At 33.6% G+C, this 16,104-nt stretch overlaps 2 protein-coding genes across 4 annotated transcripts; both read left to right on the top strand.

Moving 5' to 3' along the window:
• LOC104732077 lies at window positions 6,495-7,853 on the top strand. Its single transcript, XM_010451602.1, has 4 exons — window positions 6,495-6,754; window positions 6,828-6,974; window positions 7,090-7,298; window positions 7,604-7,853. Exons 1-3 carry the CDS (start codon window positions 6,539-6,541, stop codon window positions 7,279-7,281), a joined length of 555 nt encoding a protein of 184 aa, XP_010449904.1. The 5' UTR covers window positions 6,495-6,538; the 3' UTR covers window positions 7,282-7,298; window positions 7,604-7,853.
• On the top strand, window positions 12,304-13,744 carry LOC104732080. Of its 3 annotated transcripts, none has more exons than XM_019234258.1 (4): window positions 12,304-12,566; window positions 12,685-12,831; window positions 12,950-13,158; window positions 13,501-13,744. In XM_019234258.1, exons 1-3 carry the CDS (start codon window positions 12,351-12,353, stop codon window positions 13,139-13,141), a joined length of 555 nt encoding a protein of 184 aa, XP_019089803.1. In that variant the 5' UTR covers window positions 12,304-12,350; the 3' UTR covers window positions 13,142-13,158; window positions 13,501-13,744. The 3 variants fall into 3 exon arrangements, with proteins under 3 accessions (XP_019089803.1, XP_019089802.1, XP_019089801.1); XM_019234257.1 differs by having other exon boundaries at window positions 12,307-12,566; window positions 12,947-13,153; XM_019234256.1 differs by having other exon boundaries at window positions 12,307-12,566; window positions 12,947-13,158.

The raw sequence follows: 16,104 nt of genomic DNA, 5'->3' as shown, positions 1-16,104 counted from the left end.
TAAGCGTTTTCTCGTTTCCTCATGTACACTTTGGAAACAGCAAAAAAATATTTCTAGGGTTTCGAGCGAGGCTGGATATCCAACGGAGTTAGTTTCTCCGCCGCTAAAGAAGTCGGAGAAAGATCCGGAGGCAAAGGCAGATGCAGAGGTTGAACCAGAAATACGAATTCTCCGCAGAGGAGACTGGAACAATCCTGAATATATTAAACAGCGAGATATGTTTGAGGAGCAATTTGGAAAGAGCGAGGTCATTTGGGGTTTATGTCGATCTATGTCAGTCCTTTTGGAACAAAACTTGAGATTGTCAAGTATGTGAGTGCAAATGTACTTTGCGTCCTAGGTTTCTTGTTTTACATAATATTTTGGGTAAAAGATCTTTCACCCCCAAATCTAGAGCCAAAACTTTACCAAGAAAAGGTGACGAAATTTATGAATGAGATCGAGGTCCGTGTGTTTAGGCTAAGGCCAACACAAGAACGAATGATCAATGGTTGAACATATGATTAATTTGATTTTGCTTCTTGAGTTAAATCAATGGTAAGCCATGATGACTTGTGAGTTGTGTCGCTCATTATTTGTATTTTGGATGCAGCATATATACAAGTGACAATGGCTTTTTATTTACTTCGTGAGCTTCCAGTGCCGAGACACTTGATCTGGAACAATTTACTGGTGAAGTAACTTAACGTACTCTCACGTTATGCCCTTATTTACTAAGAGCATCATTAATCGAGAACGACTCAACATTTCTCAAAAAAACCAAAAAAAATATTTTTTTTATAAATTATTATTATTATTTATTTATTTCCTCATTGTTGTTCCACTTAACAAGTGACACATGTCACACTTGTTCTGAGAATCGATTCTCAAGTGACTTGGGAAAGAAACGATTCCTTTCTTTTTTTCCTTCTCTCTCTTCCTTTTATTATTTTTTAATAAGAGTATCTGAGAGAGTTACTCCCAGTAATCATGGTCTAACATATCAAATATACAACAAGTTGAAGTTCCGTACAAAGAAAATGTAATAAAACGCTCATGAGAAAAGAGCCCTAGTGTTTTAGAGAGAGGACGATGCAACTTCTTTTTTTTTTTGGACAACAAGATGCTTTCATTCAATAAATCAAACCAAATTAAGCTACATCTGAGACGATGCAACTATCCATACGATTCTTAAAGCAAAATAAAATCCTTTATCCTATAAACCACAAGTTATCTCTCCAATCAAATTAAGCTACATCAGATTTTTTTATTTTTAAATTAAAAAAAAAACAAAACCCATTAATTAGAAAAAGTAAATATATGGGCGATTTATCAATCTTTTTACTATTAGTTTTCTAAAAAAATATGTAATCACCTAAATTTATGCAACCACTACCATCATGTTCAAAAATCAAGATAAAACAGTTCATGGTTTATAACTGTTTCATCTCCTATTTAACTCTCAGTCAATTCATTTTCTTTTCCTATTTGATCTCCAAAGTTTTAATTTTTTATTCTCATTTATTTTCTTCATAACCTTTAATTTATTCATCTTTTTGTTTCTCATAATTTATCTGATCATTATCTTTTTGTTTCTCATATTCAGCTGATCATTTTTGTTTTATTTTTTGATTTTGGTAGTCTTTCTTCCTCTACATCGGTTTTTGTGAGGTTGCTCCACAGGCTAACCAAAAATGCAAAAGTCTATAGACAGGTTCGTGACTAATCTTTGTTTATTTTAATTTTTCTTTATCTTATACTAATTCTCTTTAGTTTTATTGATTCAGGTTGAATAAATGAAAGATTAGAGCTCCAATATTTCAAAGATAAACCTGGAATAATTATTTGCATGGAAGTTATTCTCAAGATGATGAGGTACATAAACATAAAGTTAAACGCAATTAGTTTGTTTATCAATTGTATCTTTATTTATCTTAATAAAATAATTTGATCCAAACATTTCATAATTTATTTGAGATGAGAGATAGAATTGATTCGAGAACACCAAAAAATTACAGGAAGGAGAGTACGTGTTGTAATTTAAGTTTATTGACTGATGATTACTCATTGACGGTTGCAGATATTACCACCAATCCACGAAGTGCAAAACAAAGGGATAATTCTGAGATGAGCTTGGAAGATCAAAACTGTAGAGAAGATAAGTGTAGTTAGATTTAAACAAATTTGTATATTTTTACAATTTGTGATAAACTATCTTTCTTATATTTTTTACATTGTTAATAATTTTACAGTCCATCAAATTTTAATATACCTGGGCTTGCCCGGGTGATAGTACTAGTACATTACATAAAACGTGACAAAAAAAAATTCTAACACAGAAAAAAAGAGTACCATTACAGAATAACACAAACCCTTGTCGTTATAGCCAAAGTTGAGCCATAATTTAAGCCTCTGATTAAGGTTGATCTAACAACCTCAAAAGATCTTGAAAAGCACATTTGGGCACATTTAGGCAGTGGTTTCATTGTGTCTTATGCAACTTAAATAACGCAAAACTTACCTCGGACACAAATGTAAGTAGAACACATAAGAACAATTTACGATTACTAGAATTGGATTAGTCTTCATATTATATAATTTTTTTGGTTGCACATGTCTAAAATTTTCTAAATTCCGATAGACATTTTAGGAGTTAGACGTTGGATCACCCCCGGTCCGCCCGCTTAAAGCTAGGGCTCAGCAATATATTGCCTTTCTATAAGAATAATAAATTAAGAACTTCTTCCGTCTTTTTTTAATCTCCGGATTCGTTTAAAAGGGAGTTATCTAGGTTAAGACCATGGCTGGCGTCGGCGACTCATTCCGGTCCGATGAGACGGCGATCGATTCTCCACTGCAGAAGAAGCCAAAGATAGAGGAAGCCAAAGCCAGTGATGCTACGGTGGCGAAGGCAGAGGAAGATGAAGAAGAAGAGACACAGCCTATTATACTGGATTCCTTAAACTTCCGCGGATTCTTGGACGAACCGGAATGTAATAGACAGCGAGACCTCTTTTTCAAACAATTTTCAGAGTCCGAGGTTATCACTTGAAATCCCTAACCTAAATCAGTTATTTAGATCCCTGTTTCTAAATAGATTTGTATGTGAGTTGGATCAATAATTTCTGGGCGTGATTTGTAGAGGACATAGAGCCTTATTGTTTGCTCATATGCATCCACTTGGGTACTCATATAAGTTTCTCTTTTGTATTCAATATTGTTGTTCAATGACTTTAGGGTTTTGATGTGGACTGGGACAGCTTTGACTACGCTTTTAATGTTATCAACTTCGATTGGGGTCCAAATGTTGATATTAAACTAAGCGATGAAGAGCTGATCGAGCTGCTCATACAGTCAGCCATTAAAGAACACGATGAAGAAAATGTATGTACGTTAAGAGCTTTGTCTTCCCTATTTCTTTCAGCTTCTACTTATCTTTTTGTGTGTTTTGGTTTTTCTCTGCCAGGGAACACAGCTTAAATATGTCAAATACGTCAGTGCAAATCTAACACCCTGCAGGGGTTATAATTTTTATATTACATTTTTGGCCACTGATCTTAAATCGTCAATTCAAGAGCCAAAATCTTACCAAGCAAAGGTGTACAACTTTCGTGAAGAGATCGCTGTTGATATGGTCAGGGTTAAGCCTACATAATCATCAAGTTTACAAGGTATACTGGTCACTTTAACCTTCTGTTGTAACATCATCAATTCATCACCATACGATTCATTCTAGCTTCTTGTTAAATTGTGGACCTGGTTTCCTACAAGATTACCTGAATCTAATTTGTAATCTTTGCTGCATTACAGGTCATTCCGAGGCGCTTCAAGTTGCAATAAGAACAATAAGATTATCAGAATTAGATTGGCCATTAAAAACAATATTTCATGCTAAACAAGTGGCTTCGGTTCTCTACTCTAGGAATTTTTTTTTAAATAGTTTTTCTAATTCAATCTCACTATTAATACATATACATGCAGGCATTCAGAAATAAATACATATACATGCAGGCATTCAGAAATAAAATGATGAGAGTATAAAGAACTCTCTTTCATCTTCTTCAAAATTACTTAATCACCACTATGACACACTATCGTTTATCCTGTACAGGATAAACATGTTTAGTCTATGTTTGTTGTTCAACCATTTGGGTCTGTTCGATTTTGGATATAGCGTTTAAAGCGAGGACATATTTTTGTAACCATGTTTCAATAATAAAATTATTTTGTAAATTATATTCTGTGTTTTGGAATACTTCTTTGCTTATAATAAGTAAAGTTTTGTTAAAATTTTGTTTTGTCTACTTCGTTGTTAATAATATTTTGTTAAAACTTGCAAAATATCGTACACTGTGTCACATTTATATATAAACGTATTGTTGTATTCGTATATAAAATACTTTAACAATATATGGGTTAATCTGCAAAACTATGATTACCGGTCCAAAATTAAGCGGGTTAGAGTTAACATAATCTTATAATGTTGTAAATCATGTGATGGAACATGTTAGAGTTTATATATAACAATAAGAAGGATTTTTACATAAATATTATTAAAAGAAAAATATTTGACTACAACACATACTTTCACCATTTTTTGTGATAAGAAAATAAGAACTATTGCTTATTTTACCATATTTTATGTTAAATACTAATGTGGACTTATAAAAAAATTGTTGTGCAGAATTTTCAATATAAGAAAACAAATATGAAAACCAAAACAAAATCACTTATATTGACACATAAAAATTAGCACAAACAAAAAACAACATTACCTATTTACTTTGATAAATAGTAAAATTTTAAATTTAATTACGGTAAATTTGATGACACGAAAAGTAAAAATACAATATTATAAATATTGAAAATACATTAAAAAGCCAATCTACTTTTATTCGCTCTAATGGAGGGTTATTGGATCCTTGATTTTAATGGATTTAGAAATCCTTATAAGATTTGGAAATCCACATGGAATCCATGGATTTTTAAATCAAATAATATGGATTTGAAAATCAAATAATGTGGATTTGAAAGTCAAAGAAAGTGGATTTGAAAATCCTAGAGAATAGAATTCAAAATTTATAAAAGGAAAATAGAATTATAAAAATAACCTCTCACGTATCACTCTCAAGTGAATCAGTCAACATGTTTGATGTTATTGTCTCTCTCCACTAATTGGCATATTTTCTTTGTTGTTCTTGGGTTGTAAGAACAAAGAGAGGTTTGAAAAAAAAGTTCCTAATTTGAAAAAAAATGTTCGTTACGACGCAGTTAAAGTGATTCACCAGTTAGGAATGAAAGAAGTCTTTGTTAGCATGTTGACTGATGAGCGTTATGGTTGGATTAAGCGTAACGTGATGGTGCTAATTATTATTACTGACTATCACTGGCCGAAGAACACCTTTTCTGCTTTCTCATTAAAGAATTTCTTTCTCTCAGTATTGTTATGTCTGGTCTTATAGGTGTAATTCTTCATGATCTTTTTGTCGTTGGTTTGCTATTACAATAATGCAGAAATATTACGTTTAATATTACGATAATATTATGTTTAATATTACATTTCATGATCTGTATGCTTTTACGTTTCATTATCGTTGGTTTAATATTACATCAATTGTATATAGGCGTACAATGTCCTTATGTTCAATTATTAACAATTGTCTGCATTTGGTTTTGCAGAGCTGTTGCATCTGCTTGACTAGATATGGAAATGACGAAGATGTAATAGAGCTGCCATGCGCACATGTCTTCCATGTAGACTGTGTAGATAAATGGCTTAAAATCAATATTACGATAATGCAGAGAGGAAAAATATGTTTGCTATTATGATAATTCTGTATGGTTTGCTATTATACGTAGGGGGTGTTTTTTTTTTTTCCAAATCCACCCAAATAACTAGGTGGAGACCAAGGATTTCCAATTCCTATATTTACAAGTAAAACATCTTTTCAAATCCATCCAAATCCAATATGAAATCAAATCCATACTCAAATCTTTAATAATGAATAAGGGGTCATTTTAATTAGGATTTAGAATTCATAGATCCAATAACACAGAATTTTAAAAAATATTTTAAAATGAATGATTGAATAACACATGATTTAACTTGGATTTCTAAATCCATTAAAATCAAGGATCCAATAACCCCCCCTAAAACTCTAAAACCTCTTATATTCGCTCTCTTTAAACTCTTTCTACTTTTTGAAACTTGAATTATGGTAACTTGTTCTTGTTGTATTTGTTTTTGAACGATGGTTAGTTTTGGTTAATTTGGATTGTTTTTTATTGTTTCGGGTAGAATGTTATGGTTCGGGTATTTAAAAACCGAACCGATTATTACCCGATATTTTTTGGTTTTTATATTAACTATCCGAATCAACCTGAACCGAATGAATACCGAAAAGAAACCGGTCTGACTAGGATAGTGAATTCACTATCCTAATTACCAGATAACCAAACCCATTATTATTTGATCCGATTTAATAACATATATATATATATAGCTGGTGAAAAAAAAAAAAAAAAATCTTCTCATCTTCTCAATTGGGGGAAAAAAAAAATGTCGATCGAGGCTAGAGACACGACAGAGTTTGTTTCTCCGCCGCTGAAGAAGGCGAAGACAGATCCGGATGCGAGGGAGTTGGTTTGTCCATCAGATCCGGAGGAAGAAGAGATCGAAATCCCCGCAATGCGAAATCTCCGGAATGGAAACTGGGACGATCCTGAATATGCAAAACAGCGAATGATCTTTGAGAAGCAATTTACAGAGAGTGGGGTACGGTTCAATAATCGTTTATTATTATTATTAATTAATAAGAATTAGATGTTCAATTTTTGTTTTATTTTAGGGTTACGATGTTGATTGGGATAGTATGGACTACAACTTCCCGGGCAGCATAGTCGATTCAAGAGGAGATTATGATGCTCGACTTAGCAATAAGGAGTTAATGAAACTGCTCATAAATACAGCCATTGACGAAGAAAACGAAGAAGCTGTCAGAGCTGCGAATTCTTTTACCTATTACATATATTTTTTTCTCTCAGCTTTCTAATGTGGTTCCTCTTTTTCTATTTACACTCTCTTTTGTGTGTGTTTTTTTTCGTTAGCAGGGAACTCAACTTAAGTTTGTCAAGTACGTCACTGCAAATGTAGTGGCCGCCAAAGGGTTTCTGTTTTTTATAACATTTTGGGCAAAGGATCTGTCTGCACCAAATCCAGAGCCAAAATGTTACCAAGCGGAGGTGCTCTGGTTTATGGGTGATGCCGATGTTTATGAATTCAGGCTCAGGCCAACGAAATAATTTGATCAATGGGTGAGGTAGGTACACTTCTTATATATATGGCTTCTTCTTCTTCTAATTATTAACCAGTAAATTTTTCTTTTTTTGCATTACAAAATGAGAAATTACGAAAGAGGAACACATTTCAACCCTATGAAACTAATAATAGAACTAATTGTTGCTTGTGCTTTCACGGTGACGGAACTGGAATCACCCTTCTTGTTGTATAGATGTAGTTTTGGAGTATTATCTTTGCTTTTGAATTTTTCTTTGAGATCGCATTCCTTAGAGAAATCCTTTCTAATCGCTCCTTATTGACTATTTGAATCTTGGATGCATACAGGTGATGGTGATGGTGATGGTGATGGATGAATCTTGGGTCACTTCCAACACTGTGGTCTTCCCTTCCACTGAGAAGACTCTTTATCTGGAACATTTTACTTAATTATGTATCTTGTCTTATTTGTAGTTGGTCTTTAAAACCTATTAACTTATCTAGATGTGTGAAAATGGCAATCCTGATACACTTGTGATTGATGAAAATGGTTTGTTACATTATGTTACATAATTGGGATGATGATGGACAGAATCTTGACTCCTAAAACACTGGTTGATAGTTCAACCTTGGCAAGTTTTGTGCAATGATGGGTTTACAACAAGTTCTATCCCAAGAAAAATGTAAATAGTTGACACAAACGACACTTTAGAAGAGAAAAAGAGATACACCCTAACAGCTCTCCAAGATTAATGGTTACATATATAATGTTCTTGGGATGTTGATGGACAGAATCTTGTGTCCTAAAAATACAGCTCGAGGTTTCAAAGCATGCAGGATTAGTTATGAGCATAAACAAAAACATTTATAAATTGGGATACAATCAAGTTCTATTCGAGGAAAATTGTAATCAACGTTCCTGAGAAAAGTGCCCTTGTGTTTGAGAAATTATACAGCGATTAATGAAGGAAAGCGATGTAATTTTCCATAAGATTCCTAAAGCAAAATAAAATACATTACAACAACAAATGTGACAATATATATATATACAGAGTACCATTACAGAAACATTACGTACAAACCCTTGTGCCCATATACGTTGTAATAGTCGAAGTTGAGCCAAATTTTAAGCCTCTTATCAAGGTGTTTTTTTTTTAACACCATACATGAAGCCAAGGTGTTCAAAAAAAACGATGAGAGAATAAAGAACTCTCTCATCTTTTTCAAAATTACTTGACAACCACTGGTTTATATGATTTGCTAAAAGAGACGAAGCTATTATTAGCTCTCAAGACATTCTCACAAAAGCATATTCCAGTCTATATATATTCTCACATGCTTTTATATGTTCCAATAGGTTTCTTTCCTAATGATAATTGAGTTTATTAAACAAAACCAAAACTTGTTCAATAATGAAATGAATATATATATATATATATATATATAACATAAACTCTGGAAGATTTGGATTGTCACTCCTATAAGACATTCCACGATAAATTATTTGATGTCATCAAAGACATGAAGAAAGCTTATAGACTTTATAGTTATTGGGATGTACATCGATAGTTAAATCCATTATCTGCTGATCGAGAAAACATGATGACATGCGAATTAGACTCGAGTAAACGGTATCTATGTTGTCGCCTATTTCGCACCCATGATTTTTAAAGTACGCGGAGGCTGGTCGATACGAGCGTCTTTTAAGGTCACAATCTTGGAGGTGGACTATATGCAATCATAGAGCCAGGAGTGGGACGATCCTGAATATGCAAAACAGCGGAGGCTCTTTCAGAAGCAATTTAAAGAGAGTGAGGTACGGTCAATAATCGTTTTCTATATATTATTTATTGTTAATTAGCATCAGATGTTCAATTTTTGTTTTGTGGTGCTTCAGCCTTGGTAGTAGTTTATATGCGTTACGTTCTTCTTGTTTTATTTTAGGGTTACGATGTTGATTGGGATAGTATGGACTACAACTTCCCGGGCAGCATAGTCGATTCGAGAGGAGATTATGATGATCAACTTAGCAATAAGGAGTTAATGAAACTGCTCATAAATACAGCCATTGACGAAGCTAACGAAGAAAATGGAACAAAACTTAAGCTTGTCAAGTATGTGACTTCAAATGTAGTGGCCGCCTAAGGCTTTCTGTTTTTTATAACATTTTGGGCAAAGGATCTGTCCGCACCAAATCAGAGCCACAATGTTACCAAGCGAAGGCGCTCTGGTTTATGGGTGATGTCGATGTTTGTGAATTCAGGCTCAGGCCAACGAAATAATTTGAGCCTCTGATCACAGTATACTGGTTGATCTAACAACCTCGTAAGATCTTGTAGACAACAACACATATAGGAACTAGGAAGTGATTTCATTCTGTACGCATCTCTTTCTGAAAACCTAAAAATAAAGTGAAACATTACGAAGGCACAAATATGCAAGTGGAGTGGCATCACGTACGAATAGAAATTCTGAAGAACCAATGTACCCTTTTGTACCTATTTTTCCATTCTGCAAAACAGGTGGCTTCAGTTATTTTCATTAATCACCACTGTCATGTTTTCTGTTTCAGTTATTTTTATGATCTCCCAAAAGAGATGGATTTATAGCTCTCAGGACATTTTATTAGATACAAAAGCTTGATCAGTAATGAAACTAATATAAATTATTGGCCCTGCATAGTTTAGACAGATAAGGAAAACTAAGGATTACAAATAGAGAGCCACGATTGTCACTTTATTATAAACTTCAACTCAAGTTAATGCAATAGCAGGTTTGGAAGATGACTTCTGATTAACTAGGAGAGTTACCCATGCTTCTGTGTGGATAAATACTGATTATAAACAATAATTTTAAAAGTTGATTTTTATTTTGTCAAAATTAAATATTTTTTTCTTTTAGATTTATTAGTAAATTTATATTTTTCTAAAAAACATGTATGATAGTCATCTAAAAATTTTAGTTTTGTTAAAAAACAAACTATTGGTAAAAAGTGCCAACCCCATTAACGAAGTCTCAAAATATTTTGTTATTTTTTTTAGGCCAATTAATAAATTTTTTAAAAAAACTTAAATATACTAGTTTAACATCTTAAATTTCACTTGATCTTTTGATATTTTAAAAAGTATACGCTTCCTTTTTTACAAAAAAACATATATAATTTGGTTTCCAAAATAATTCAGTTACAAATTCAAAATAAACAAAAAACACAAATATGAATTGTTTGTGTTTTTTTTACCTTACTCAAATCTCAGCCCAAAAGTAATTGTGTCAGTTTTTCCATCTCTGATTGATGGTTTTCGATTCATCTCTCATATCTGCTCTGTTCACTCTAATTTGTATATTCACTACATGAAGAACAGAGATCAAACTAAGATTTGGGATTCGGGATTGACTTTTGGTGATTCCATTGTTTGGGTGATGAGTTTAGGACTTCATCGTTTAGACTATTGTTGTGTTGTCGTATTGAAATTGAATGAGGGTTTGATCACTTATAGGCGACAATATATCATTGGCAATGGTCAGATATGGAGTTTGAAGAATGTTTTCACAAAACTTAGATGGAATTTATTGTCATGATAGGTTCACAAGAAATTAGTGTTGGTTTTGATGATGCTCATGTTACATTGTTGAATGAGTTTGATCAAGAGATGGGGGCGATTGTGTTTATTTCCGCGGCAATGGTTTTACATTTGCAAAGTCAAAAATGTCTGATTGGACTAATTCAAATGCATCTCTTTTTGAGGGTTGTTGTTGGTCGAAGTATGAGACTACACAAAGTATTGGAGTCTTCCCTAGTGAGTTTTAGAGTTTTGTTGAATTTTATCTAGAAGATTGTCTCAAAGGTTGTTATGGTGGAGATACTATTTGTCAATATGTCGAAGAATCTTACAAAGTCGAGATATGTCACATAGATTTTGGTACGGAAGTATTGGTACTATTATGTCTATATTCTAGAGCTACATTTGGACACATCATGTTTAAAGTTATGGTTTTGTAAAAAGTTCAGCCACAAGATGCTGCATATAAATTATAACAAAGAAAAATCAAATATGAAGTTGGACAATAACCGATTATGTGAATGGTTAGCGAGTAAGACTACTCTTCGGAAAGCATCGTCAATCTCCCTTCTGCTGTATTTTTTTTTTTGTATAGCGCATACATCTGCATATGTAATAATTGTGTTACAGTAATTCTGTAAAACGTTTTTGTAAGAATCTTTGAGTTTATTGAAAGTATGATTTGTGGAAAAAAAAATTAAGAGAGTAACCAAAGGGGGTGTCGAAATTACCATAATACTCTCAGGTGGCTGGCCGGCGGGAGCTGGCTGGCCGGAGCTGGCTGGTTGGAGGCGGCTGGCCGGCGGTGGCTGATCGGAGGTGACTGGCCGGAGTTAGCTGGTCGGAGGTGACTGGCCAGCGGTGGCTGGCTGGAGTTACCTGGTCGGAGGTGACTGGCCGGCGGTGGCTAGCCGGAAGTTGCTGGCTGGAGCGGTGGTAGGAGTGGTGGGCGGTGGCTGGTGGTGGTAGGGTTAATTTGGACATTAATATATACTTACTCCGTTTTAAAATATAAGATGTTTTGAATAAAGCATGTAGATTAAAATATGACCACTTTAAAAAAGTTTAACCAATCACAAACAAGTCTGCATAATATAAAGTATTAAACTAATCTAAAAGTTACATAGAAACTTGAAAACATCCTATATTATGAAACAAAAAAACTTCTCTAAACATCCTATATTATGAAACAGAGGAAGTATAATATAGAGAAAATAAGGCATTGATGGTTATAATGGTCATAGAGTTAATTATAGATTTTTTTTTGGTTATTGGTGCCAAATTCCCTTGTTTTATTTGTTTCGGTAGAATGTAATGATGGTTTGCGTTATCTAGGAACCGAACCGATAACTACCCAAAAATAATTCGGTTGTTTGAATAATTATCCGAACCAAAAACGATCCAATTAGATTCTTATGAATAGTATCGAAACCGAACCGAATACCCGAATGGGAGCCAAACCCATTATTATTTTGTTCTCATCTTCTCAAAAAACATACACAACTGGGGAGAAAAAAAAAAAAAAAAGAGAGGATATGTCGAACGTGGCTGGAGACCAGAGAGAGTTGGTTTTTCCGCCGCTGAAGAAGGCGAAGACAGATCGGGATGCGACGGAGTTGGTTTGTCCATCAGATCCGGAAGAAGAAGAGATCGAAATCCCCGCAATGCGAAATCTCCGGAAAGGAAACTGGGACGATCCTGAATATGCAAAACAGCGGAGGCTCTTTCAGAAGCAATTTAAAGAGAGTGAGGTACGGTCAATAACCGTTTTCTATATATAATTGTTAATTAGCATCAGATGTTTAGTTTTTGTTTTGTGGTGCTTCAGCCTTAGTAGTTTATAATATGCCTTCTTCTTGTTTTATTTAGGGTTACGATGTTGATTGGGATAGTATGGACTACAACTTCCCGGGCAGCATAGTCGATTCGAGAAGAGATTATGATGATCAACTTAGCAATAAGGAGTTAATGAAACTGCTCATAAAGACAGCCATTGACGAAGAAAACGAAGAAGCTGTCAGAGCTGCTAACTCTCTTACCTATTATATATTTTTTTCTCTCAGCTTTCTAATGTGGTTCCTCTTTTTCTATTTTACACTCTCTTTTGTGTGTGTGTGTTTTTTTTCCTTAGCAGGGAACTCAACTTAAGTTTGTCAAGTACGTGACTGCAAATGTAGTGGCCGCCAAAGGGTTTCTGTTTTTTATAACATTTTGGGCAAAGGATCTGTCTGCACCAAATCCAGAGCCAAAATGTTACCAAGCGGAGGTGCTCTGGTTTATGGGTGATGCCGATGTTTATGAATTCAGGCTCAGGCCAACGAAATAATTTGATCAATGGGTGAGGTAGATACACTTCTTATATATATGGCTTCTTCTTCTTCTAATTATTAACCAGTAAATTTTTCTTTTTTTGCATTACAAAATGAGAAATTACTAAAGAGGAACACATTTCAACCCTATGAAACTAATAATAGAACTAATTGTTGCTTGTGCTTTCACGGTGACGGAACTGGAATCTAATTTTAGTAAATCGGTCATCACCTTCTTGTTGTATAGATGTAGTTTTGGAGTATTATCTTTGCTTTTGAATGTTTCTTTGAGATTGCATTCCTTGGAGAAATCCTTCCTTGTGAGTTGTCAGCTGGGTCGCGCCTTGTTGACTATTTGAATCTTGGATGCATACAGGTGATGGTGATGGTGATGGATGAATCTTGGCTCACTTCCAACTCTGTGGTCTTCCCTTCCACTGAGAAGACTCTTTGTCTGGAACATTTTACTTAAAACTTAATTATGTATCTTGACTTGTATGTAGTTGGTCTATAAAACTTTTAACTTATCTAGATGTGTGAAAAATTGCAATCCTGATACACTTGTGACTGATGAAAATGGTTTGTTACATAATTGGGATGATGATGGACAGATTCTTATCTTTTTGTGTGTTTTGGTTTTGCTCTGCCAGAGAACACAGCTTAAATATGTCAAATACGTCAGTGCAAATCTAACACCCTGCAGGGGTTCTAATTTTTAAATTACATTTTTGGCCACTGATCTTAAATCGTCAATTCAAGAGCCAAAATCTTACCAAGCTAAGGTGTACAACTTTCGTGAAGAGATCTCTGATGATATGGTCAGGGTTAAGCCTACATAATCATCAAGCTTACGAGGTCCGTATACTGCTCACTTTAGCCTTCTGGTTTTCTTGTTGTAACATCATCACCAAATGATTCATTCTGGCTTCTTATTAAATTGGACTTGGTTTCCTACAAGATTAGCTGAATTGAAATTGTAACCTTTGGTTCATACAGGTCATTCCGAGGCGCCTCAAGTTGCAATATGATTACTAGAATTAGATTGGCCTTTAAAAACAATATTTCTTGCTAAACAAGTAAGTGGCTTTCGTTCTATACTCTAGGAAATTGTCGGAATCATCAAAGTAAGAATAAAGCAAAAAATAAGGATCAGAACTACATATATCCATGAAGGTATTCTTGTTTTTTGTAACACCAAAGGTATTCAAAAATATGATGAGAGCATAAAGAACTCTCTCATCTTCGTCAAAATTACTTGATAACAACTGTCTTGGTTTCTGTTTATGTTCTTTATATGATTTGCCAAAAGAGACGAATCTATTATTAGCTTTCTACATAAAGTGAAACATTACAAAGGACACAAATGCAAGTAAAACGTATTAAGAACAACAGTACATAGAAATTTCCAATGTTTTTAAGCCCGACCCAGAAAATAAACGGGACAACCCTCTGGGTCACCAGATCATCGGATCGACCCGATCCGTGGTCATTAATTTACTGAATTTCAATATATAAATGACACCCACACCCACTTTGGGTGTGAGTTATGTCACAAAAACCCACTTTCCACTCATAGTATACTTTCCCAAGTTTTTTGCTTATGTGTCCACACATTTTGGACAATTTTGCCCCTCTCCTCTTTCTCTTCTTTTCTTTTTTTTTCTCTTCTTTTTTGTTGTTAACAGTTTAACAAAGTAAAATATATTTATTTGTTGTAATAAAACAAATTTTCTATTTATTTATATAAAATATATTATGATTATATATTTTCTACATTTTAAGATACATATTGCTATATTTTTTATGAATTTTTAGATTATACAGTATCCATCGGTCGTTGAACATTTGTTCAATTATAAGTGGATAATCAATTGCAGTATTGTTAATAGATAGTTACTTGTGTTTATTCATACAAAATATACATACATAAATTTGGTTAGATCTTTATCCATAGCATATTATCCATAACACAACATAGACCAAATAAGTACAAAACCCTTTAATTCTAAATTTTAAATCCTAGAACATAAACCCTTGAACCTAAAACCAAAACTATTCACTTTAAAAAACAAAGTTTAGTGGATAGAAAAACTATGGATAGGTCTCCATGAATTTACAAAGCATATCTAGACATTAAGCTGAAGAATAGCAGTTGAATGGTGGCTATGGATGTGATCATGTGGATATTTTTTTGTGGATACCAATGTAGACAGACCAAAGAATCATCATACAACATCCACACAATTAAATCCATAGACACCATGAGCTCCTTGCTTCATATTTTGTGTTGGTCCAGAAACATATACACTCATAAGTGGTTAATAAACAAAATAAAAATTAACAACATTGATTTATTTAGAACATTGAATATCAATCATGTGGATTAGTAGTTATGGATACTTATCTTATAATATCTTGCTCATTCTTTACATGAGCAGAAATTTGTCCAAGATAAATTAGCCACATAGATTTCTTTTAGCTAAATGTTTTTGTACTATTTTTCAGCTAGAAGTAGGTATATTAGAACTTAGAAGTGTCACTAGAAGCATACTACACAATAAACATGGTCATTATTAATCTCAAAGCCTATCCACCAAATTCTGACCACGTGGACAAGCAATCCAGATGAAATTTATTGACAAGTTTGTTGCATGTTCAAACATCACTATAGTTTAGCCACTTAGATGTCTTTTAGCCAAATGTTTTTGTACTATTTTTAAGCTAGAATTAGAGATATTAGAACTTAGAAGTGTCATTAGAAGCATACTACACAATAAACATGGTCATTATTAATTTCTAAGCCTATCCACCAAACTCTGACCACGTGGACAAGCAATCCAGATGAAATTTATTGACAAGTTTGTTGCATGTTCAAACATCACAATAGTTTAGGGTGGTTTAGGATTTAAGTTTTAGGGTATAAGTTTGACGTTTTTGGGCTTATATGGATTTAGTGTCTATGTGGTGTTAGGATTTAAGA

This window comes from Camelina sativa, chromosome 12, assembly GCF_000633955.1.
Source record: "Camelina sativa cultivar DH55 chromosome 12, Cs, whole genome shotgun sequence".
Lineage (NCBI taxonomy): Eukaryota > Viridiplantae > Streptophyta > Magnoliopsida > Brassicales > Brassicaceae > Camelina > Camelina sativa.
The sequence above is the reverse complement of the archived record's forward strand: the minus strand, read 5'-3'. Positions and strand labels throughout refer to the sequence as shown.